Source organism: Mesocricetus auratus, unplaced genomic scaffold (genome assembly GCF_017639785.1).
Source record: "Mesocricetus auratus isolate SY011 unplaced genomic scaffold, BCM_Maur_2.0 Super-Scaffold_100714, whole genome shotgun sequence".
Taxonomy (NCBI): domain Eukaryota; kingdom Metazoa; phylum Chordata; class Mammalia; order Rodentia; family Cricetidae; genus Mesocricetus; species Mesocricetus auratus.
In genome coordinates this window covers 135,405-161,673 of record NW_024429270.1, presented here as the reverse complement: position 1 = coordinate 161,673, position 26,269 = coordinate 135,405, and the positions used below count along the sequence as shown (strand labels likewise).

At 41.6% G+C, this 26,269-nt stretch overlaps 1 protein-coding gene across 3 annotated transcripts in view; it reads right to left on the bottom strand.

The window, feature by feature from the left end:
• The window catches only part of Nup93 (nucleoporin 93), an 88,586-nt gene that overhangs the window by 23,742 nt on the left and 38,575 nt on the right, over positions 1-26,269 (bottom strand). The window contains exons 1-2 of one of the 3 annotated variants that reach the window (XM_021232144.2): positions 19,140-19,456; positions 4,626-4,688 (exon numbers count right to left, since the gene is read on the bottom strand). Coding sequence is in view for 1 of the 3 variants with exons in the window: in XM_040740761.1 (XP_040596695.1) it covers positions 4,626-4,688 (63 nt within the window). In the remaining 2 variants the exon portion in view is untranslated. Of the gene's footprint in view, positions 1-4,625; positions 4,689-17,594; positions 17,728-19,139; positions 19,457-26,269 lie in introns of those variants that run through there. The other 2 variants (XM_040740762.1, XM_040740761.1) reach the window with 2 other exon arrangements.

Genomic DNA, 26,269 nt, shown 5'->3' with positions numbered 1-26,269 from the left:
AAAATTTGCTAACAACTGTTTATAACATACTCTCTAGCTCAATGGTTTAAAGACATTTTTAAAAACTTGTATTAAACCATGGGAAAATATACATAGATTTACCATTTAAAAAGTATTTTATTATTTTATGCACATAGCTGTTTTTGCCTGCATGCATATCTGCACACCCATGGAGGATCACAAATGGTTGTGAGCCACCGTGTGTGGGTACTGGGAATCAAACCCAGTGCTCCTAACTGCTGAGCCATCTCTCCAAGCCAAGGTTTACCATTTTAAGTTCAGGGACATGAAGAAATTCAGATGCAGTGGTCACCATCTTCCATCCTTACAAAGCTCTGTAGCTGTTCACCAAAACAGGCCATTCCTTTCTCTACCCAGACCCTGCCAACCACCAGCCTGCCTTTTCCGAGTGTGATCACTCAAGTTATCTCACAGAAGGGGAACCATACATTGTATCTCTTTATGACTGGTTTACTTTAGTTAGCAGTCCTTAAGGCTCACCATGTTGAAGCATGTGTTAAAATTTCTTTCCATTTGTACATAACACTGCTAAGAACATGGGTATACAGATATCTCTTCAAGTTCCAGTCTTCAATTTGGGGATATACTCAAAAGTAGAATCACTGGCATTATATTAGCAATCTTTTTTTTTTAATTTTCTGAGGCTACGTGTCTCCATATAGGATACTTTACATCCTTACTGATAGTGAATCGGGGTTCCTGTTTCCCTACATTCTCACCAACACTATTTGTTGTTGTTGTTGTTTCTAATAAGAGTATTAGGAAGCTTATTGTCATTTTGACTTGTGTTTTCCTAATGATTAGTAATGATGAGCATCTCTCTGTGCTTATTAAGACAGATATCTTTATTAGACTTTTGGAATTAAGCTACCTACTACAAACCACAATAATACCATTTTTGTTGTAGGACATACAACAATGATGAAACATTGGTATCTTAAGATTTAACAAACACCAAAGACCAAAACAAAAACAAAAACAAAACAAAACCCCTCTCTTTATTCATTTATGTATTTTAAAACACCATTTTATTTTATTTTGTAACAGGAAGAAAGTACTAAAATAAAAAATAGCCTTCTGGGATTGATTTTCTACTAGTCTACTTAACATCACAAAAAAGTCTGGTGACTACACTACTGTCAGCTACCAGAACAAAGACACTCAGGAGAGAGACGAGAGAGAAACAGGGGTTGAAGGAGGGAGAAAAGCAAGAGGCAAAGGAAGAAAGGAAGACAGAACTAAAATGGTTTACAGCTACACTGAAGAAAGGCTGTTCCCAGCCTGTAACTCTTTAATTGGCAGACCCCGTTTCCCCCAGCTAAAGCCCCCTCTTCAAAAGGCCTTCTCACCTACAATGAGATTGGCATCTAATTAGGTAGCACTGAGAGCATATTAGTAATGCCTGTTTTATTTGCAACAATGCTGATAATTTATACTGATAATAGTTATGAACATGATCTGTGGTGAACTATTAGAAAAATTAAATATATTCTTCCTACAAATGCACTGAGTTTTGAACAGTATTTATTAAAATGTAGACTAAAAGAATAAGGAACACAATACATATATACACACAAAATGACTAGGAAGGGCAGCACATTTTGTATCCCTTTCCCATAATGTATTCTGAAGACATGGGAGAAATGAACATAAGTTTTAAAAACAGTCTTCCCTGGTTTTGTTCTTTGTACTGAGAATCAGACAGCATGAGTATTGGCCAGCCGGAATTGAGACATACACAGGGAAAAAATCTCGGTCTTCTGTTCATACACCTAAACATAAACGTGGAGGCTGTGCATTCTGACTGGCGAAATGAGATGGATCAGAAAGCTGGAGTTGAAATGGGGAAACAGACTACTCCCTAGATGTGAGCCTCCAAAATGTGCACACAAGGAAGCCAAACTATTTCTCAAGTGCTTCTTAACAACCCAGCAACTGCCTTTACCCCTGAGCCTCCCCTAGCAGCAAAGCACAAGGCTCAAGTGGCAGGAGAATCAGGCAGGTGGAATAGAGTTTGCAAGAGCAAATAAGAATGACACAGGCAAAACTGTGGCACTGGCCAGAACACTATGGGGTCAGCTTCTCCTAGAGACCTGGCCTCTGACTAATAACCAACAGCAAAGTAGTAAAGGCAGCTGACGAACACAGACAACACACCACCTCAGAAATCGGGGATGAGGACAGTGGGGTCAGAATTCCAGCATCAGTAAGGTTAAAGTGACAACAGTGGGAATTAACCGCCACCCCCGCCTGCCACACACACACAGAGCATTTATTTGGCTATCCTGGTACTTCTAGAAATACCAGACAGCTTTGAAAAGTGGAGCTCTGGTAACTCCATTGCTTACATGTCCTGGAGAAGATGCCAGCCTACTTATCTACTAACAGCCAGCAACCTAAATACCATCATCCTATTTATTGTTGGGTATGATAAAGAACATAAAATAAAGACAAAGGGCCCAACATTAAAATTCTCTTCTCTTAACCATACCACCCCAGCTTGATTCTATCAGAGATAATGGAACATCCAGTCTGTGGGCCAATCAGGTGTGAACAGCAACCCACGTGTCCAACAGTGGCCTACTGGGTTTATAGCAGAGTCTGAACTACTGAATTATATACCTGAAAAAGAATGGTGGCTAAAGAGGAGAAATCAGCAGAGCTACTCAAATAACCCTAGAGAGAAGGGTGGTGAGGGTCCGAGGCGAGTGGGAAGTACACAGGACAGAGTAGGTAAGTTGAAAGGGAGCGGAGAGACCTGAGAATTAAAAGGCAGGCAAAACCAACCACAGAAAAGACAACAAAGCAGTGGGAAACTATTAAAATTAAAGCTGAATCGCTGCTGGTATGTGTACAAAGCATTACCTGCAGAACACAGTAAAGAAAAGAAGGGAGGCTTCAGACCCTGAGTCAAGAGCAGGCTGGGAGTTCCTCACCCATCTTATTAACAGGAAGAGGGCAATCGCTTCGGCTTCATATCTGATTATCACTGAGCTTTTAGAAACACCGTGTGTGCTCCGAGAGTGTCGTTTCGCCTCTGCTGGGATGCACCAAACAGGAGAAGCAAGGACACGTTTGCGGTTTTTCCAGCCTGTTTTCTTGGCATTTAGGCGGGACTCTGGCAAGTTATTCAGATATGAAACTGCCACCGAAATGCCAGGAAGCTGCTGATTTTTTAATCATTTTTATTGAAAATGATTTTTGCCCAGCAACAACCTTCCAGTGTCCAGCCAAGTCAGAGGTGTCCCGGAGGCTGGCTCCCAACACTGGAATGTCTCCCTCATAAACACATATGCACACATTTTGTGCTGTGGCATGTCACCTAAATGTTTTGGCTGGCTGCACATTTAGTCTCAGTATGGCACAATATTTAGAGACTGCCAATTTCAGAAATACATTCTGCAGGGTAAATGAATTAATAAGGTTTGGAGGCATTCAAGAATCCTAATTTAATTTCATCGGTCTTTTATAGCAGGACAACCAATTTTGGTGAGAAATTCAAGAGTGTGAACAACAACAAAAAATCATTTCTAAATGTCTTCAAACCTAAATCAAATGAATCTCTCTATTTCTAGGACTAAGTACTGCTGCCAACAATGTAATTAACGGAATCTGGAATTTCTGTGTTGGTCACTTACCGCCTTTGGAACATTACTTGCACATTAGAGAAGGCAAGCCCCTTGGCAGCCGTGCCTCCTATTAGTGCTGTTGGGATGTTCACCTTTGTAGAGTGTTCTAATACAGTTCACTGAGAGGAACACGTCTCACTTTATTACTTTTCAGACGACACAAATAATACATAAACACATTCACTAGACATCCGAGTGAAGTAAATGAACACTGGAACAGTGAAAAGCACTCCTTATCCAACTCCTTTTGCAGAGAGCCATAGCAGGCAGACTGGCAGCGCTTCCAAGAGAAGCCACCTTCTCAGAGGCAGCTCCAACTTGACAGCTAACCCATTCTCCTTCCTCCCCAAAGACCTCTCAGGAGCCCCCAAACACTTAACTCTGAATGGGATGCTACTGTCAGAAACAAAAGGAGGTAACCCTCATTAGTGAAGGAAACGACCTTTGGGCACCACGCAGGCATGCTTTTATGAAATATGCACATTCATCATTGGACAAGGGACTCTACACGGCTGTCTCTTGGGAATCTCACCCAACAATTATTGCATGCTCCCAGAATAAAATATCTAGAAACACCTTCCCAAAACCATCTATTCCCATAGTTTCGGGTTGAGAGCATTTGTAGTGCTGGAGGTAGGCTAGAATGTATAATGGCTACTCTGGCTGATAGATCTGCCATTATTTAGTGGACCAAACATATTTTAAAAGCATTTGAGAAAATGTTAGTTATAGTGGCACAAGGCTAGCAAGATGGGTAAGGGTGCTTGCTGCCAACCTGGAAACCCAGGTTTGACCCCCAAACTGCCATGGTAAAGGGAAATAACCTGCAAAAGCTGTTTTCTGACCTCCACATTCCTCCACCCTGACTAATAAAGCATAAAACAAAACTTTAATTAAAGAGAAAAGGTGTTGTCATCATGCTGTGACAAAGGAGCACTGTCACTCGCGCATCTGCACTTGGGGTTGTTTTCTTACCCTCTTCCGGGACTCTTCAATGGCAGATAACAGGGCATTGTCTTTCTCATTCTTCAGGAAGCCCTAGAAAAGGAGGAAACACACAACCACGTTACCTTCAAAGAGTCAGAATACACTGCAGAACAAAGACTGTCGTAACAGTCTGGCATAGTAAGTACTGTATGTCTGTAATTTCTGTCCCCAAGGGGTGCAGACAGAGATCAGCAATTCAAGGCCATTCTCATCAATATAGGAAGTTCCAGGTCACTGCCCTGCCAAAGCCCTGTGCCTTCATTTATTAATGGCAGGACTTTAGCCAAACTCTAAATCTCAGTTGACTTATGTATAATAATGAGAGAATGTAATCAAGCTCTTGGCCCCAAGGCTCAACACACAGCTCTATCATTAATACCGATTAAGTCTAGATATGCTGGTGGCATTAAGAAAAGGTAGCCCAGGAGGACTTCCTTGTTCTTGTTCTGTCCTTATTTGCCTGAGATGAGGTCAGGTGAGCGAGGCAACAAGAGACTATGACAACAACCACAAATGCTTGCTGGCAGACTCCAGGTCAACACCCCTTTACACAAAGAGAAAGTTTCTTCTCCATGGCTCGGGGCTCAGGCGCCAAGGAAAACTAATACTAGCATTACATATTCATGCGTGTAGATCAAAGTCCTAGCTGCAATATCAACGACTCCAGGTTATGATACACTCCAGACCCACCTACAATCTGTAAGGCACAGTTTCTGTAAGGCAAGCTCACTATTCACGCATTTATACATGTCCAAAATGACCTGCTTTCCCTGTAATGCTCCTGTTAGGCTTTTTAAAAAAGTAATTTGAGGAACTGTAAAAGAAAGGATTAAGCAAAAGCTTTTAAATGACAAGCTGAACTAAAATGTATTTGATGATTTTTCTACACATACGGATAGTTTTTGATTCTTGTACCTTAACAAATGGAGTTTTAGTGCCCTCTGCCCAAACAGTCCTTGTTCTTCAGCTTCTAGTTAACAAATGTGGATGAAGGGCAATACAGGAATATAACTGGGTACGAATTTCTTAGCACTCATAATTCCCATGACTCTCCCAGACCTGTGCTCATACTCCAAACTGCATGATGCACTGGGCAAACAGCCATCACCCAGAAAACAGTCCCCTCGGAGAGACCACTTCCAACAGCTCTGAGGGTCCTGTCAATACTGACAACAGGGCCGTGAGGTAAGAGTAGGGAGAGCCTCCAGTCCCCTTTTTAATAATGTAATGGATTCCACGGAGAGGAAAGGGGGGGTGTAAATGATGTAATTATAATATATACATACACTGTCCATGGGAAGAAAGTCAATAAACTTTTATTATGAATTCTCTATTTTTGAGACAGGGACTCACTGTGTAGCCTCCAACTCACTACCTTTCTTTTTTAAGGGCTTCAATGGCTAAAGCTAAATTAAAGGCATACAGTGTCACCATCTGTAAACAAAACTGTATATCAACTACTGTGGATTGAAACTGCCAAGCAATGGATAGGCAAGGACCATGCTCAGCTACTACAGAAAACTGTGTGCACAAAGGTAGGGGAGTGAGGAGAAGCCACTATTCCTTAAGGCCTAGTTTAACTTCTGTTTTGGCTGAGGCAGAGGACAGTATCTGTCTTCCCTTCTCTGCTTCCCTGATCATTCCAAGTCAAATGACCAGCACTTAACTATTTGTAACTGTGCCTACATCCACAAATTTCTCTTATAACACATGTAAAGCAGTAGTCAGACCATTCATTTAAAAGCAAATTGAAACAGAGCCCTCAATTTCTAAGAAATGAAATTTAAAGAAATAAGACATCCCCCCATCTCTCTCTCTCATACACATACCCCAACAATTACAGAAAAATAAAAGGCCATAACTTTAAAAACATCAGGGAGGGGGTTTACATAAGAGACTGGAGGGAGGAAAAGGGAAGGGGGTAAAATTAGGTAATTACATTATAATTTCAAAAATAAAAGATGATTATAGAAAAAAGAAAACAAGCCGGCGTTGGTGGCACATGTCTTTAATCCCAGCACTCAGGAGGCAAGAGGCAGGCGGATATCTGTGAGTTCGAGGACAGCCTGGTCTACAGAGTGAGTTCCAGGACAGCCTCCAAAACAAAGAAACTCTGTCTTGAAAAACCAAAACAAAAAAGAAAACAACAATGAAAAACATCATTTGGGTCAGATTAAGCTACTTGTCTTTTAAAAGCTTTGTTTTAAAAACTTTCAACAGATCAAGTGAAAAGATCAACTGAAGCATTTGTGCATGAGACTCAGATTTCAGATATGACCTACATATGAACACCATTATCTACCTCAAAACCTGCCTGCTGTCTGCAGTGCATGCAGCCACAACACAACCATCCCCCAGAATGCTGGAAGACTGCTTCCAGACCCCTTCCCAAGATACTACGGTATTTATATGTAACCTACGCACAGTTTAGACTACAGGTTATTAGTACAACATAAATGCTGAATGAATAGTTTATATACTATCTAGGCAATAATGACAAGAATATCTGTACATATTCAGTATCTCCACCTCCACCGTCAACAGGTTTTGCCATTTCTCTCTCCCAGGCTGCCTTAAACTTCCAAGTCTCCTGCTTCAGACTCCCAAGCACTGATATCACAGGTCTGTGCCACCGCACTGTGCAAGTGAGACAAAATGCTTATTCTAGAACGCTTTTGTTTTGCTTACATTTATTCTGGTCTTTGGTTTTTATCCTTTATAGGTTATACATACTGTACTTTTAAAACTATACATTAGCAGCCTATCTTTTAAAAGTAAATCTTTAAAAATTAACATGGACAGAGTAGTGATGGTGTCTTGTGCCATCTAGTGGTGGTTAATTTCTTCTAAAGAAAAATAATGAAGATGATAGTCTACCAAACTATTGAGACAATAGCTCCCCTCTCAAGAAATTCTAATTTCCCCAGGTATCTCAAGACAGGAGAAAAAGGGCTGAAGCCCAGTGCCAGACAGAGAGGCAACTTGTCCCCAAGACGGAGACTTCACACAGGTCCAACAACTTGTCAGACCACCTTGCAGACAGACTGGAGTCCAGACAGCGATGGGTACAAGCACACATGGACCTGCACTGCTTAACTATGCATGCATTTTGTTCTCTACTTAAATCTAACCCCCCCTGCCAGGACCTTGAAGATGGATTGGTGGGGGCGGGGGAGGAGTACTCTGCACCTCTCCCAATGTGGCCATATACTGAATAAATCTTCATTCTTGCTTGTTTTTTTAACTGGCCTATAGAAGAGGGGGGAGCCTGAACTAGGCCCAGGCTTTGAATCTTAACAGCTCTGGTGACAGTAACATGGGGCTGGAATAAAATGATTAAATTAAAGATGGGGACAATAATGTATTTTACCATGTAAATAAAATAATGAAAGCAAAAATAAACATCAAAATGGTAAAAAGACTTTGTCTTCCTTCTCTTCCTTCTCAGAGGCTGGACAGGGCCAAAACTGTAACTCGCCACCATAATCCTAGCATTTGGGAGGACTGCTGCAAGTTCAAGGCCAACCTGAACCTCAAAACCCTGTCTCAAAACACTGAAACCCAAAACACAACAAGAAAAAACTAAGCAACTGGACAGAAACATGATCTGCCTCTGTCCAGGTCCCCCAAGTCTCTTCCCTGACTTGTGATGGCTAAAGTATGTTTTACGTTTAAATTACTATGCTTAAGAAATCTATAAAACAAAAATCCTCTAACCTGTAAGCCCTACTTGGTCAAGGACAGACAACTTCTTGGAATGCTGGGACCTGTGAGGTAACATGCCACATGTTTTTGCTTCTGTACACAAGCTTGGCTGCCCCAGCTGCATAGGATGTGCTTGATCACATGTAGGAGAGAGGAACATAGAGAGGATATAAGCTTGCCTGTGATTGTATGAAGGTGGTTAGTATGTAGCCTTGTGGGCCTTGTCTTTATAAGCCTCTGCCTAATGCAATTCACTGTCATACTCTGGGAATTCCAGCCCATTGCTCTGGCCAGTATTTAATAAAGCTTGCTTCAAGTTTGGCTCAAAAACTGGTAGTGGTCATATTCTCACCCGGTGGGATTAGCCAGACTTTGTCTGTGTGCTTCTTTTCGTTCTGGCTTCTGTGAGACTCTTTTCAACACCACTGCTATCATCCTGGAGAAGTGTTTTTATCATTTATCTGAAAGTGGGTTCTCTGGAGAATTACAGGGAAGGCCTCTTTTGGCAGAGAAGGCACAACAGGTCCCCTCCCACTCAGAGATGCCTACAGTCTATGGGGTTAAGATGACTACTCCTAACTTTCCATTTGCTCTTCCTTCCAGGGCCCTGGAGCAGACACTGCGCTGGCTCTTGGTTTCCAGCTTTCTGTAACGCAAAATAGTTCCTATTCAGGAAGGACTTGGGCAATTCAAAGACTTCTAGGTCCAACCCTTTAACAACACAGAAGCAGACATCGCCACTGTACTGCCGCCCTCTCTCCCACGCCTCCTGCTCCGTTTACAGGTGAGAAACTGGAATTTCAACACTTAACTCAGCAAGGGTTCCCAATTAAGCAGCAGCACAGGAAGAATTCAGCCTGAGCTCTGACTCTCTCATCGAAAATTAAAATCTCTTTCCCTCTCTAAAAAGATGGAGCCCCAAAGAAGGCAAAATATCCTTAATACATCTATCCTTTCTGATGAAGTCAAAGCCCAGGAATCCTTTTCGGTAAGGCAGTTTCACAAACCAGTGCTTATGCATCCGGCCCTGACTCACTCCAGGAGGTCAGTTTCCTACTTGTGGTAAGATGTCAATACTCAGAACATCAGCGTGGATTCAGGTGTTTGGATTAGGGACAGTAACCTGTACTAAGAGTAGTATTTATAGGGTGACTACTTTATTCCAATTGTGGTTCTCACTTCTAACCCAAGGTTAAACTGTCTCTCTCTCTCTCTAATACTTATCTATATCATACTTTAAAATATACATACTTTGAAGATAAGCTCAGTGGTAGAGCAACTGCCTGTTATGCATGAAAGTCAGTGTTCAGTCCTCAGTACTGATAAATAAGCGAAGGGGGGTGGGGTGGCTGGAGAGATGGCTCAGTGGTTAAGAGCACTGGTGGCTCTTCCAGAGGACAGGGGATTCAATTCCCGGCACCCACATGGCAGCTCACAACTGTAGCTCAAGTTCCAGGGGATCTGACACCCTCATTCAGATGTACACTCAGGCAAAACCCAACGCACACTAAATAACTAAAAAATAAATAAATAAGCCGGGCGGTGGTGGCGCACGCCTTTAATCCCAGCACTCGGGAGGCAGAGGCAGGCGGATCTCTGAGAGTTCGAGGCCAGGCTGGACCGATAGCCTCCTAAACAATACAGAGAAACCCTGTCTCGTAAAAACCAAATAAATAAATAAATAAATAAATAAATAAAATTTAAAAGGTTAAACAAAGAAAATATCCACAATAAAGGTTTAAAAGTAAGCAATCTACATATTTTCTGTAGTTTCTATCCACTTAGAAGCAACAGTAGTTCCACCCAAAACACACACACACACGATCTTTTTTTTAAAGAATATCTAATGAGAAAATTTTCCATGTTCAGTCAGAAAAGAAAAATAGCATTAGAAAAGAGAAAGAAAGAAAGAAAGAAAAGAGAAAAAAGGGTGGGTGGTGGTGATGTACACCTTTAATTCCAGAACATGGGAGGCAGAAGCAGGTGGATCTCTGTGAGTTTGAAACCAACCTAGTCTATGGAGCAAGCTCTAGGAGAGCCAAGGCTATATAAAGAAACCCTGTCTTTGAAAAGCCAAACCCAAAAAAAATATTTACATTGCTTCTTTTACATTTTTTATTCATAGCTACAACAAATAAGTGATCTGTTGGCCAGTTACATAAAGACTTGAAGAACTTATAAAGTTCCTCACTTCTGTGCATGCGTGCGTGCATACATGCATATATAATACATACATGCACACACACACACACACACACACACACACACACACACACACACACACACACACACCCAGCACAAAGCAACAGCCATATTTTATATGGCCCTCAAAACACAAAATACTGTTCCCTGTCTCTTCCCTTCAACAGACTAACCAGAAATCCATGCTGTCAAAATGGAGAATGAGGCATTTACTAAAAGGTATCTTCACACAATGTAAAATATGTAGTGGGAACTACAAAATCTTTGTACTCCCTCTCATTTAATATATATGATATATGCAAATTAATAGGAAACCTATAACCAACATTCAAAATCAAAATACTTAAATTCTTAATTTCACATTTATTTATTTGGGGCAGGGGCATGTGTAGAGGCCAGAGGACAACCTGTGGGAGTGGGTTCTCTCGTTCCACCACATGGGTTCTGGAGACTGAGCTCAAGTCAATAGACTTAGCAGCAAGTACTTATACCACTGAGTCATCTGGTCAGCCCAAATCAAAATACTAACACAAAGTCAACACTGGTGCTAGGAATTAATACTGTGATTGAATGAGCCGTTAAGACAAAACAAAAGGCATAAAGAAAAAATAGGTAAGAAAAGGCTGGGCATTGTAGTGCACATCTTTAATCCCAGCACTTGGGAGGCAGAGGCAGGTAAAGCTCTGTCAGTTTGAGGCCAGCCTGATCTACATAGGGGTCAAACACAGTCAGCGCTACATATCGAGACCCTATCTTGTAAGGCGGTGGGAGACGGGGAATATAAATAAATAAGATAAACAATTCTTTCAAGATGAAACAAGAAACACAGTGAGCATTGTTAAGGGCTCTTGAGAACATTTAGTGCTACAGAAACATCTGGATTCTGCAAAGAACATGAGACATTTCCCCGTCCATGTAGTAGGAGACAGCAAGCTACACACAATGACTGCTAAGAGGAGAATCAGTCTTGTCCAGACCAGAGACTGGCCTCCTGGAAAGTGATCCCACCCCACGTGATCCGCAACATTAAATGGGATTAGCAAGCTATGTGTGAGGCCATGAAATTTCAGGGGGGATGGGAAGAACTGGGGAGACTAGAGTGAAAAGGATATAAATACAGCGCTATGAATAAAATCCTTGAAGAAAAATAGAGGAAAGTGTGAGATTCACTGTGCCATTACTTTTCTTCAGTTCATTCTGAGTGAAACACTTGCTCCTGTAGTCTCTTTGTGATAAGTGACATCTTCTGAAATATTCCTGAGGGTGAAACTTTCTACAAAGGTGAAACTACTTATGGGTGAAATGAGGAAGGGCAATTTCATATGAGCACCACAAGCAAACCCAACAGTACTTCAAGAGAGAAGCCGGGCCTCTCCGATGGTGTGGCCCTGCTTCTCATTAGCCCCCGTCCCCCTTTGTGGTGTCTAGGTTGACGCCTCCTCCAGGAACTGTTCAAGTGCAAAGATATCATTACTGATGGAACTCAAAAAGAAGATACTTTAAACCTGGGTAGCTTCCAAATTTTAAATTGGAGAATTTGCATAATGTCTTAAAGCATTTTTGGTCACTTTTACCAGACAAGAGATTTCTGGGATAAAATAATACATAGAATGAAACTAAATCTTCACTAAAGTCCATGCTTTACTTTCCAACTCCTGCTGCTTGCTTTCTACAAAAAATTTTAAACCATGTGCTGACAGACTGCATGTCTTCCCCATAAGAAGGTAATGTCAGGTAGGCAGGAGTGACATCACCAGTTGGAGTTTATGTCAGATGCTGTTGTGAGTCTGTGCTGAGCCTAGCTGTTCTTTCAGCAGGTGGCAGCAGATCCACAGCGGGCAGACCCTGACAATGTGACATGGTGCTGCACAGGTACCAGGCCATCTGTCACTGTCATGATGTTGGATCCCATTTTGTATTTGAACTTGTGCTGTTGCACTAAAAAGAGGGTCACAAAATTGCATGATGGATTTGGATCTGATAAAAGACAGATCAAATGATTTGTTTCCATAATTCAAACTGGCTTATAGGACAGTCTTGTAATTCTCACAGGAGAAAGAGTACTTAGTGTCCATAAGGAGGTTCTAGTAAAAGCAAGCCTACTCAGCACTGGGCAGTACCTCCTCCCAGACCAGTAAAGGAGCACACGGGCAACATTTGGCCTTTGTGTGCTGACGTGCCTGGTTTCTTCAAAATCCTGTCAGTATTAGTCCATCTATATCATTGCTTTCTAAGAAGGTCATAACCCTTAAAGAGGCACATTACTACAACCCCTATACTTTGTGTAATTTCCTCCTTACTACCCATCTGTACGCTGCCCCAAAGACAAAACAAGCAAACAAAACCCAGAACAAAACCCCATCATGTTAAGACTTCAGTGGCAAGTAAAGCTGTAAGTAAAGTAAGCAAAGCAACACAAGGTGCGGTGGTGAGGGCTGCGGTGTCCTGTGGACACCACCCTAGCAACACAAGGTGGGCACAAACTACTGGATGCGTCTTCCCAGCTCTACACCAAGGCAGCATGATGAGGATGGTGAGCATACCAAGTTGCTAACATGAGGACCACGGTAGGGGCTGCATCCCAGTGAAGGCTATTTGAGCCTTATGCTACTGGTGCTGTGAAGCCAGCTCTGCCCCTTGTAGGGATACTGGGACATTCTTATTACCTGCCTATCCCACACACATCAGCCATTTCTAGATATTCAAAAAAGAGAAACAGCCCACACATTTCAGTTATTGGAAAGCTTTGGAGCCTCCATACAGAGGGTACACGTACGACATCATATAAATGAGTAAATGCTCAGCGATTCCCTTGACATTGGTGGCAAAACAAACAATAAATATTAATGTTTTTCTGCAGATTCCTCTTTCTTCAAATCCCTGCAAAGTTCTGCCATACCCTTTCAGGTCTCTGTAAAGCTTTTTTTGTTTTGTTGCTGATCACAAGAGGGCTGGAGAGAGGAAACATCTTGACCAGTGTTGCTATCACACCACTTTTAAAAACCACTAACTTCAAGCCTGCACCCAATGAGAGGGGTCATGATGTAGAAAGGTGCAGAGCCTCTGCCGGCCATCTTCTCTCCCTTTGCTGGGATCACATGTGTGTATCACAAAGGTAGACATCAGGGGAGAAATGTGTGTATCACAAAGGTAGACATCAGGGGAGGAGTGGGCAGCCAGCTGTTTCAACTCTGAGGTAGCACCAAAGAGAAAATACAATTGTGAGCACCTCCTCTCCTTTATCCAAAAGTCAGACACTGCTAGGGTCAAACTGTGGAGACAAGAAAGGGAGGATTCTGCAGAAAGAACTTTTTCAATCTAGATTTGCAAATAGAATGAATATTAATAGTGCACCGAATTCCTGGCTTCAAAGAGCAGCAGCAGAGCCCTCTCCTCAGCCAAAGACACAATAGACCTAAAAACTGGATCCCACTGTCTCTCTAGGGGAGGAAAAAGGTGGGTTCATTAGGGGATAAAAAAAGCATTAAGTTCATTTTGGACCTTGGGTACTAACCCTGCCCTGCAGCATAAATGGGAATACACCAGTAACGGCCTTTCTTATACGCAGCACACCTTCCTTCCCATGGCCCTCAAAACCCACTCTGAAAGAACCCACTAAAGGACTCGACTATTAACCAGAAACAGGGCTAGAAGTAGATTCCTGAGCTTTGTCAGATCTTGTGCCTTCTACCCTTTTGGGGAAAAAGAAAAATCAAAAGCAAGCTTTGGATACTGAGCCAAGAGCTGGGGGTAGGGGTTTAGCAGAGGGTATGTCTCAGTCAGCCAAGTGAGAGACAGCAACCTGCTTTCACAGCATTCAGGATTAAGCCTGAGCTCTTAGCAAGCACAGGAAATGCTGTTAGGACAAAGTTTACACAGCACACTTATACTAGTTCCCTGCTAGTACCCAGTGTCAGTCATTTACGCCGCAGTCAAAAATCCTAGGCTCTCCTGCTTTGCAGCAAGGCTGATGCTGACGGTGTCTGTGCACCAGCCAGGACGGCTGTCACAGAAGAGAGGCTTGGTTTCACTGCAGCTCCTTTTTACTCAAAAATTCATTTTTCAAAAATTTGGAAGCAACCAACCAAAGAGATTTCCTGTGATTTCACACATTGTAAGTGTATAGTTAAGGCATTCCTTTGTTAAGAGTGCTTGGAGTTTAGCCCTCTCCTAACCTGGTTTAAGGCTGGAAACCTTTTTGACTTTACTGGTAGAGCTGAGGAACACCGCAGAAAGCATCACTTAGCACTGTCACCATAGATACAGTTAGGGCAGAAAAACAGGAGCAACAGAAAACATGGGGCAAGGCCATCTTTTCAAGTATAAAGTACCCCAAATGAAAGGCAAAAAATGCCTTTACTCATTCTCTTCTGCAGAAGGGGTACCCCCAAACAGCTTCTCATAGTTAGAATAGAGGAATTAGCTTCAGAGAGCCAACTCCATCCCAGCTGAGTGCCTTACTCTTCATGGTCAACCGTCACCATGAGCCTAGGAGCTCCACCCGCAAGAGAGATCATGCTTTTAAATGAGTTTACAAAAGACAAAATGATAAGTGCACAGCATCTTCAACACAAACCCGGAAGGACTCCAAGCACAGCTCAGGAAGCCATTTCTGGGACAGCTGGAAACAGACACCCCGAGTCAGGTTGCTCCAGCACAGGCAGACTGACTTGGCTGAGAGCTCAATCCACCAGTCAGTCAACAGAGAGAAAACTGGAATCAGACGAAGGCAGAACACACGCAGGTCAGCAGTCAGGTGCTGTGGATGCAGGACAGCTGCTTCCCAGTGCCTGACCGGGAGAACGTTATTTACTGCAGCAAACCTTGCCTTACTTAACCCGGATGAGCTGTTCGTGCTAGATAAACTCCATGGTCGGCTTCTCCAAACTCCAAACCCATAAAAGATGGGAACGAAAACCAAAAAACAAAACAACAACAACAAAAAAAAACCAACAACAAAAAAACCCCCAAAAAACAGCATTGTCATCACCACTCTGACCACACTTCACCTGCAGAGCACGCTAGACTGGGAGTCACAGAAGGAATACTGTAAGCTTTGTTCTGAAAGCACTGTACACTTCATATGTAAAATAACAAAAAGTCCACAAAGAACTAGAATGAGACAAAGAATACACAGGAATGATACTGTACAGTTCTGCCTTTTCTAAAAATTTATCCATACAACAAGCAAGTTTCTATACTAAAAAAGAACACACACCAGAAGCTATTCCAACGTGTTAATACAATTTCTTAAAGACAGTATTTGAAGTCTAGATACAAGTGCTGACGAGCCTTTAGGAAATCTCAAAACTTCTCTCTCCTGGTGACAAGTGCCATGAGCTGGAAGCAGTGCTCCTACGGGTGTCTCCGGACTGGACTAAGAAATGACTGCAGTCCAGCTCTCTTCACAGTGCTCTGGGTGACGCCATCTTACTCCTTCCTCACTGCCATCTTAGTGCCACCAAATGCTTCCTCGCAGGCTGGCAGGCATGTCTGCTTGTCTGCAGTATAGCACTGCCAGAGCAATCAAAGGTGTGATATGAATATATTTCCTGTCACGGAAAAGAACCAACCCGATTCTTTACTATCAAAAAAGGCTAAAATTCTGTGTGAAAACTGAAAAGCTTCAAAACTGCAAAGAGTCAAGAGCGCCCTACAAGTATCAAGAAGAGCCTCTTCTAGCAGCCAAACTTGAGCAGAGCAGTGTGGAAGCAAAGAAAGCAGAAAGCACTAGACCTCTGCCACCTCCCATCCGATCTAAGCAGGTACTTGCATAGGGCTTTTTATAAAGCCAGGAACAGGAAGAGAGGGGGAGGACCCACGGAATCTTCAAAGGAAGGTGCTGTAAAGCTCCTACGCCACAGCCGATGGAAGTAAGGTTGCAGTTCTAATTTGCTGCCCAAAGACACTTTCATTCCAAGGTGGGTGCCTTGTGGAAATCAAAGGGAAGGAAGGGGCCCTGTCTTTCTGGCATATACATGAACAATTAATAGATTCAATGCAGGCTCCTTAGGACTGAAAAAAAGCACAGGCTTTCAGATGAGTTCTATCAGCATTGAAGATTTTCTGACTCTCTCTAGGGGTCAGGGCTCACAACTGCTCTTCTATGTCAATGTAAAGCTGCTGTGAAGAGAACTGCTCTCTCCTGAGTCTCCAATATCTATTAAACAGAAACAGTGTGCAGTGACCAAGACGAACAGCAGCCCCAACAACCTATAGGAGACGCTTTCTAAGCATGCGACAAGCCAGAAGAATTCTGTGAACTCAATTCTGTGAAGGCGAACTGAAACGCCACTCAGCCTGGTGAGCCATTCTTCAGGCATAAGTCACGGCCAAACCTATTACACAGTCTTCAGGGCTAAAGAGATAAACATTCTTCAGCCTTTAAAAATAAACACACTAGTCAGAGTTAAAATCCACATGTCCCTCTCAGCAGAAACAGAACAGAATCACCTCAAAACCAACTACATTTAAGAATCAAGGTTTATAAGCTTACAGCTTCAGAAATGAGTTTTATATGAGTACCTTTGAAGTCACAATTATTAATTAAGCAAAAAGCAGTAAGAGTGGCCCCCATGAGTGAGAGGGAAAACCTCAATCTATTATTTTTTAAAAACAAAATCCCGTTTTTTAAAAAATACTTTTTTCTTACACCTTTTAATCATGGATTTATAGATCACTATATTTTTAACAATAAAAATCTCTAAAATTCAATAATCCTTTTCAGAAATAGAAAACATTCTTTTTAAATACAATAAAAGAAACTCTGAAAAGTTATCACTCTTAGGTTTCTTTCTTTCCCTCAAGAACCATTTTCATCTGTGATCAGTGATAACTTCATAGTTACCGAAAGTCATTTGTTAAAATCAGTCATGAATGTCGTATTTTAAGAATATAGCTCATCTGATTTTTGACCTAGAACTTAAAAAAAAAAATCCAAGGCTCTCTGCTACACTTCTTCACACTGGCAGCATTAGTTTAAAAGTCTATTTTGCCCATTTAACCAAAGACAAATTTTCAACCTTTTATAGCTATATGAGAAATACTTACTGTAGACAAAAGGATTCCATTTTCTCCCTGGGAATGTTCTCCCTCTCCTGAAGAACACGTCTACACGGCATACAAAACCAATGCTGGTTTTACAGTAACAGAGCTCTTGTGCCATAGCAGCTAATGCAAATGGAATGGCCCTGCAGTTGCCTTCTGAATCCAGTTCGCCTCGCCCATGAGACAGCTAATTGTTAAAAATGGTGGATGAGACGTTTTCCATACATTACATTAAGGAGCTCTGATGGAGGCACTGGTATCCACCCACTTCACACAAAGGGAAACAAGGTGCAACTGTACCATCAAGGCACAGATAACTGAGCCATTTCCCTGTACACAAGGTCAGTGTTAGAGGTCTCCTCCATCTTTTACAAAATGCAAACCACAGCTATTGTCTCATCTCAGAAATCAATACTTGGCAGTACTGCACAGGTCAGAGTTTGAAAGAAATCTTAGTCTTGGTAAATCCAGATCCCCCAGGGCTGAAAGAAGCCAAATTCTCACAGCTCCCCCTCCCTGAGCAGCTTTCCTCCATGCCCCACTTGACAGTTTTCTCAGTTTCTATTGTTAGTAAAGAAAAGTCCCACCTCTGAACCAGGTGAGCAGTTTCCAAGTCTGAGCTCCAAAAGGAGCTCCAGACCCTACAGGTCCCACAATAAAACATTCTTGAGATAAAAAGGTATATACATCACCTTTTTGTTTTGATGGTTTTTTAAGAGTGACAATAAACTGATTTAATGTTGAAATAAACCAATTTACTTCTGATATTAACCAAGCTATTAAATATTATTCGTAGAAACATTATTATCTTATTATTCTTCAAGACAACATTCACATGACTTAGGAAGTTTTCATTTTACTTCTAAAAAAATCTGAAATATATGCACAATATATGTAAAGACCTATATTCTTATCAGTTGGGTTTTAAGAAATTAAAATTAGCTTTCTTAATTTAAATTGCCAATAAGTGATAATGATTAGGGTTTATACATTAAGAGTCAATGTTAATTTTTCTCATTTAAAATCACACCCTAAAACATTCCCTGTGAGACAATTTCAAATATCTTTGACAGTAATTTTTCCTTATACAGGAAACATAAGTTACAGGATTCTATGATAACACACACACACACACACACCAATACTAAAGAAGGAACTGGTTTTATCAAAGAAAAGAAATTCTGTCTTCATCTTTTACATCACACAAGAATTCTGTAGTTCACCTGTCTCTTAAAAATCTTGAAGAAAGTCCACACTACTTGCTACTTGAAATCCACAAACAAATAAATGAACTCTTTGAATCTTTAAGCAGATACCCGCCCCACCCAAACGATTTTTTGTTTTTAAGAAAAACATTAAAATGATAAGGCACAGAGTGCTTCTCAAAAGAATCAAATACTTTTTCTATCAAATGCATTAACTGCTACCAAATTTATCCCACAATTTCACACAAACCAAGATCTTATCTTTCAAAGACACTGCAACATGCTGTCACTCTCTTACCAGAGCACATTTATCTTAATTTCTTTATGAAACAAGAAATCCTACCTGCCGCTCTCAAAAAAAAAAAAAAAAATCTAAGAAGCGCAGCCCTGCCGACGCTCAGTCACTGCAGCTCTTCCATACCCTTCTGGTGGGGTGAACGCTGCCGGCAACAGTGCTTAGGGTTTCCCACCCTAAATTGCCTCAATTGAAGAGTCCGGTGGGAGGAGGAAGAGAGAGAGGAAAGAAGAAGGGAAAAAAACCCAACCTCTCTGCAAGTGCTAATATGATAAAGCACTAGAGTCCAATTAGACAATGAGACTGTCGCAGCCCCTTAAAAGGAGGTGCATGGCAGACCCCCTGAGCAGAGCGCTGACATCACAAGTGTTCCACACAATTCAGAAGTCAGCTATCAGTTTGTAAGCACAAACTGATGGGAGTAACAGTTTATAGGTTACAGAAGGGTATTTTATTGTTAACGGACTGTACCAAGTTAAGATTAAAGAGGGGGGAGAGACAACATGTAGGCAAGGGATGCTATGATACTTTTTTTCCTCCGACCCAAGCCACTACAATAACTCTGATGGGAAATTTTGATGACTTCCGACATTTTGCACGGTTAATAACCACTTCTCTGTCATCTTCAGTTAAGGTGGAAAATGCATTTGCTGCATTGTGATGCAGTGCTGTGGCTACAGATTGCAACACCAGTTGTGCAAAGCTGGTCCCTTAACTGAGCAGCAGGAATCTGCACATGTCATGATGCTAAAATAAATGGTAGTTAAAAGACTTCATACAGCAGCAGGCAGATTCTGCCATTTTAATCTACAGAATATGTAGCTCCCACATGCAGGAATATCTCAGATCACTGTGCCCTTGTCAACTGCACTACCCTTCAGAGAACAGTAAATTCACCATCTTAAACGCTTGGTCTCTTAGCAGTTAAAAGATTTTGATACTAAGTAACTATCCGGGTTAATTATATCTTTGAACAGAACAGAGGTTATTTGCATTTCAAGAATATACAGCCAATGAAACTGTCAGTGACACAGGAAAATGCAGGCCTTTTATTAACATATGCTCAGCTCAACTGTCACTTCTTAGCACAACATTTAGGGGAAAACATATGATGTGTATGTAATGAATGTTCCCATTCTATTGCAATGATTTTTAAGGTGCTTGTCAGAAAGGGGTATTTTTTTCTCCATATGTTTAACAAATAACCTGAAATTTAAAGATCAAAATACTAATGTTTTTCAATGTAACAAAAGGAAATTCAATGCAGCAAATTAGTATGCAATTTCATCGACGTTTCTGTATAAGAGCAAAGATGCAACTGCCCAAGACCTCTGCCTGGATGATTAAAGTCAGACCAGTTAGGGAGAGCCATCACTATGGCACAGGCTGCAAAGAAAATCTGAAAGACTGTTCCCTCTTCCAAGTCACAGCACCTAAGAGTACAATCTGTTGGCTGCAAACCCAACACCTACACTTACAGAACTTGAGTGGTATAGGATACTTGCCAATTTCATAATGTACTTTTATATAAATATTAATTTGGCCATTTAGTATCCAGATTTTGGCTACTTAAGGTTGTTTAATGTATCATCATCATTTGTCTTTTAAGAAATAGAACCAGGTCACAGACTTTGGTGCTTTAAAGAAAAACAATATAACCAACATTTCTTACATCAAAACCTCTGTCAATACCCAGAACTGAGATGCCCCTAACATTTCTAACTCATAAAAACAAATCAAACCCCTCAACAAAAGCAATAAACACAGGGTTACACTACACACTGGTATCAGAACACTGAGTCAAACCATGACAGAACTTACATTACTGACACAAAGAACCCATGCTTGCCCATTTTTCTCTGTGACAGCAGCAAATCCCTAATTTTGGAGATGTATGTTGCTAACAAGTGCTATAAAGCTGAAGAGCTTTCTAGTTTTCTTACCCTAACTTAAAATTAACTGCACCAACAGTGCTATTCAGTGCCACAGCAGATGTCACAATAGTTGCTTCTAACATTCAACAATTCAAGTTTTTGTTCCAGACCCAATACAAGGTATCACCAACGGCTCAGAATTGCACAAGGAGGAAGGCGGGAGCATGTGTTGGGGGTGGCTTTGAAATTAACCAGGCTCAGCTTATGCTCCAATTACTGAACAAAAGATGATCCTGGGGGACCTCTCTCTGGACCAACCAGTACAAGAAGCAAACTCATTTGTTTTTTTATCAAATAAATACTGTATTGAGCATAGCAGACATGCAGTAATAAGGGTTCTGTCTGGGAATGGGGGAGGGGACAAGGAAAAAAAAAAAAAAGAACCCAAAGACTCAAGTGTGGCAAAAGTCAAAACTACCCCACTGATGGAGAGACTGAGGGTCACACCCAAGGGGGTGAGAAAACCCTTTGTTTATTTAAAAGCAAAATCTCAGCTCACTGAGTCTGTTAAGACTTTTCAACTCTCTACTAATCCAAAAGACAAATTAAGGGGATAGTTCTTTGTGTCAGAATAAATTCTAAAACAGCTCAGAGTCCCTTTCCCCAATCCACAACAATTTAGAAGAAAATCAGGCAGAAGTTTGGCTCCGAGCGTCAGACAAACCACTCTGGTAGAAAAAGCTGAGAGCACAGACTCAATGCCTTCAGACTCAATGCCTGGATGGGGAGGTCAGGAAAACACTGCAAAGGTGCACTTACAAAAGAGGTGTCTCTCCTGTGTCACTAATCAAACACAAACCAACCCACTCTTAAATGTCTACAAGGTAATCCCTTTTTAATTCAGTCCTAGACACTAAAAACAAGCAAAACTGGGAATGTTGGTTCATACTTGTAGTACCAGAGGCAGAAGCAGGAGGATTTCAAATCCAAAAGTCAGTTTAGGCTATACAGTAAGACCTTATCTTAGGAGATGGAAAGATAACTCAGTGGTTAAGAGCCCCTAACGCACTCCCAATTCCCAGCACCCACATCAGGCAGCTCACAAGTGTCTGTAACTCCAGTCCAGAGGTTCCAACACCCTGTGACCTCCACAGGTACCTGCATTCATGTGGTGGACATACACTCATGCAGGCACACATACACAAATAAAAATCAAAAGTGTCTTTTTTTTAAAAGACTATCTCAAGTAAATGAAGGAGGGAGAAAAACTTACACATCTAATAGTTATTAGCATGAAATAATACAAATGGTAAGTTTGTAGAACAGAAAAGGAAAGCCACTGATATTCTATAGTTCACACAGATTTACAGCCATTGTCAGATAAAATCATACTCATGTAAGCAACTGTAAAGTTCTATAAGTACAATGACCACACGCAGAATACTCAGAAATCAAAAATTAAACTTTCATGATCTATGGGTGGGTTCTGTTTTGCCAGGTTCACTGCACTGCTGGAAAGATCAAGTAACATTACTAACAGGTACATCCTTCTTTTTCTTTTTTTCAAATTAATGGCAGGGTTTCACTCATAATGTTAGCCCAAGCTGAACGTAAATATATCTTCCTGCCTCAACTTTCTGGGTAGCTGAGATTACAACAGTGCAACCCTATTTTCTTCCTTCTTAATATTTACCTCTCACACCTGTTCACAGCACCTGCTGTCCATACTGCGCTGCTTGGCAGCCATTTCACCTACAGCACACAATGCACGCATGCGCAAACACATGCACAGGACAAAAGAGTGCCTTTTTAGCACATCGCTTCTGTGTTCTCCTTCCCGGCTGTGGTCGGATTATGACCTTTATCCTTCTTTCACTTTCTGCAAGCTGAACCCATTTTATCTCTCAAGGCCCAACCAGGTCCCAACTGCTCCATGGAATCTTGTCCAGCCTTCCCAGAACTCAGCATTACCTCTTTCACCTCAGAACTCCCAGGGTATACAGAGTTTCATAGCACCCCCACTCAGCTGGTCAGTTTGATCTGTTTTAAGGCCATTAGTCTTGTTTTTATAGATGGAAGACAGGGTGGTGTCTCTGGAAGGCAGCGTCTAGAACTTACATTAATTCTAATGTATGGTTAACATACAATTTTTATGAGCACTCAGTAAAACCACTCCAGTCCACTGTCTCACCCAAGTAGAAGATGCAGATAGATGATTGCTAAAAAGGGAAGAAAGTATTATTTTTGGTTGTTGTTGGCTCTTTCACATTTCTTCAGCTTCCTGAGATAATTCCAGCCTTAGGTGATGAGGCAGACACTGAGGTGGGTCTCAGCCAGCATACAGAACGGCACCAACCAAACTCTTCCTGTGACTAAGCATCATTCCCTATAGCATTCAATTCTCAGAGTCAGCAGCCTTCTCATAGCCAAGAAGGTTTGGGAGAATAAGAAGGCTCTCAACCAGCATCAGTGGGAAGGCATGCATGGCTCATTTAACCTTACACATCAGCTGAAAACCAACAGGAACCTACAGTCATGACACACATTTTATCTGGAATCCTGTATTAGGAACACTACTATACTGAAGCAGTCAATTAAAAAGACAATTTGGTTATGTCTTTATTTTGCAGTAAAACAAGTCAAGGTTCATTCTGTCTGGTTCATAATCAGGCCACTTTGCCCAGGGGTCAAGGACATGGAAAGCGAAGATGAACACTCCCTGCCTGGGGCAGGGGTGTTCCTGCCACCTGGAGGCAAGGTTCTTCCTGTCTTCTTCTGCTGTGGGGTAACAGTGAGCTAAGATATGATATGAATACGAGACAATATGTTCAAACCCCAGTGGAAGGAATGAGAGGAAAACTGTAGCTGCTCCCCAGTAAAGTCAGTAACCAAAGGGCCTAAAATAGGATGAAGAAATATCCTCAACAAATATTCCTTCAAGTAATCCACTACAGTTTGTGACAGAAGCCTCAAACTGGTCCTAGTGACCCTCCTGGGTCTGCCTTCTGGGTACTGCAATTACAGACATTTATTACAGCTGCAAGGAACCTCCTGGGTTTGAGATATGCAAAATGAGAGCTCTTCGCTTGTCATCCATCAGTCTTGTCTCTCTTTTTGTCTGTCTGTCTATCTCTCTCTCCTCTCTCACATTAACAGACCTCAGTGTTGAAAGACATGGAACAAGTCAGGCAGTGGTGGCGCACACCTTTAATCCCAGCACTCTGGAGGCAGAGGCAGGTGGATCTCTGTTGAGTTCCCAGTGTGGTCTACAGAGTGAGTTCCAGGCACAAAGAAACCCTGTCTGAAAAAACAAACAAAAGAGAAGAGAGGAGAGGGGATGGGGAAGGGGGAGAGATGGGACAATAAGAGTTTATTACCTACAGGAAGACTATGAAATCCACAGCTATAAAACCTGAGAAACTATTTCCATTGTGGGACAGTTAAGGAATCGAGGTGCAGAAAAACAGGTTCCGGCCAGGGGCCTGCAGTCACTTGGCCTGGGCTCTGGCTTCAGCCCAGGACTTGACACTACTGCTGCTTGCTGAGCTCACTGCCCAGTGACTGCACTGAGAGAAACTGCCAGGAACAAACCTGAGTCCCAGATTTCAGGGACTGTGATGTCATCACATGGAGGATAGCAGTGGTTTCAAAAGAAGGGCCTTTAGCTAGTTAATTCTTGTTACCCATGTACTTTACACAACAGATGTTTCTTGCTAGGTTGACTACAAATAGAAGTCATTTTAAATCTAGTAGGGAAGCTGTCATGTGAACAAATATTAAAATGAAACACCCCAAGATTTGTCTTACAAATCCACATATTCACCAAGTAGATTTGCTTATTAATGTAGGGCAGAGTTTGCTATTACTGTTATCTTAGAGGGAAGACAGATCTTGATTTCCACGTAAGCATTCTGCTGCACATGTTTATTGTTTCCACTTTGAGGTTACTACTTAAAAACAAAAGACCATTTGACAGGACATGGTGGCACACACCTTTAGTACCAGCAATTGGGAGACAGAGGTAAGTGAGCACTATGAGTCTCAGTTCCAAGCCAGTCAAATCTACATAGTGAGATCCTGTCTGAAAAATTTAAAGATTATAAATAAAGGGCTCTTTAATAAATGTACCCAGTCCTCGACAATTTAAACACAGAACAAAACAATTTCATTTTGGGGTCAGAATTCTACATTCACTCATACAAAACATACATCCTTAAAATTTTTTTCTTGACCAGTGAGATGGCTTAGTGAGTAAAGGCACTTGCTGCCAAGCCTGATGACCTGAGTGCCATCCCCGGAAGCTACACGGTAGAAAAGAGAGAACAGCTCTGCAAGCTGTCTTGTGACCTACACATGTGCACTGTGGCACAAGCACACATTTGTGTGAGCGCGTGTGTACATAAATATAACTGTAAAAGTTATTCCATGAAGGGAACTTATACATTGCAGCTTTTAGTTTTAATGCCTCTTGTAAAATTTAATGTCATTCCTAAAGTATTTGGTACCAAGATATTTTAGAATTACGTTCAAAGATGTAAGCCTTAATAAAATAATCGAAAGCTGGGTGTGGTACGCCCTTAATCCCAGCTCTTGGGAGACAGAGGGAGGTGGATGTCTGAGTTTGAGGACAGCTTGGTCTACAGTGTGAGTTTGAGATCAGCCAGTGCTACACAGCAAGACCCTGTCTCAAAAAAACGAAAGAAGAAAAAGAAAACAATCAGTAAAACTGATGACACAAAGGATAGCGGCCCTAGACGAAGGGACGAAGAGGCAGCCTGGTCAGTCCTCACCTACCAGTTCAGGGCAGCCTGTCTACTTCTAGAAGTTTCCTTATGTCACCCTATAAAATACTGTCAGGTTCTCATCTCTAAATTCGGGACACAGGAACCTGCAATTCTAAAATGTTTTTTTAAATAGGCTGATTTGGATGTCTGTTTTCTTTGCACTGTTCTCTCCACTAGCTTAAAAGGCCACAATGCAAATGGTTTTAAAGACAAATATTGTGTTTTATCAACATGCTTCTTCATACCAGTCCACAGCAAACAGCCGAGGAGATCAAATATTCCAGTTCTGTCATCTCACACAGCTTCTCACTACTGGGCATTTCAAACAGCCAGATCCTGTTACAAACCCTAGCACACTGACAGTGTAACAGGCACAGGGACTGTACATGCCCTTCACAGAGCATCCTTCAGTTCCTGGCTGGAAGTTCTTAAGATGTCTACACATTAACTGAACACCACACTATATACTCATAGTCTCTCAGACTATCATGCTCCTTGGCAAATTATTAAAACTGAAGTA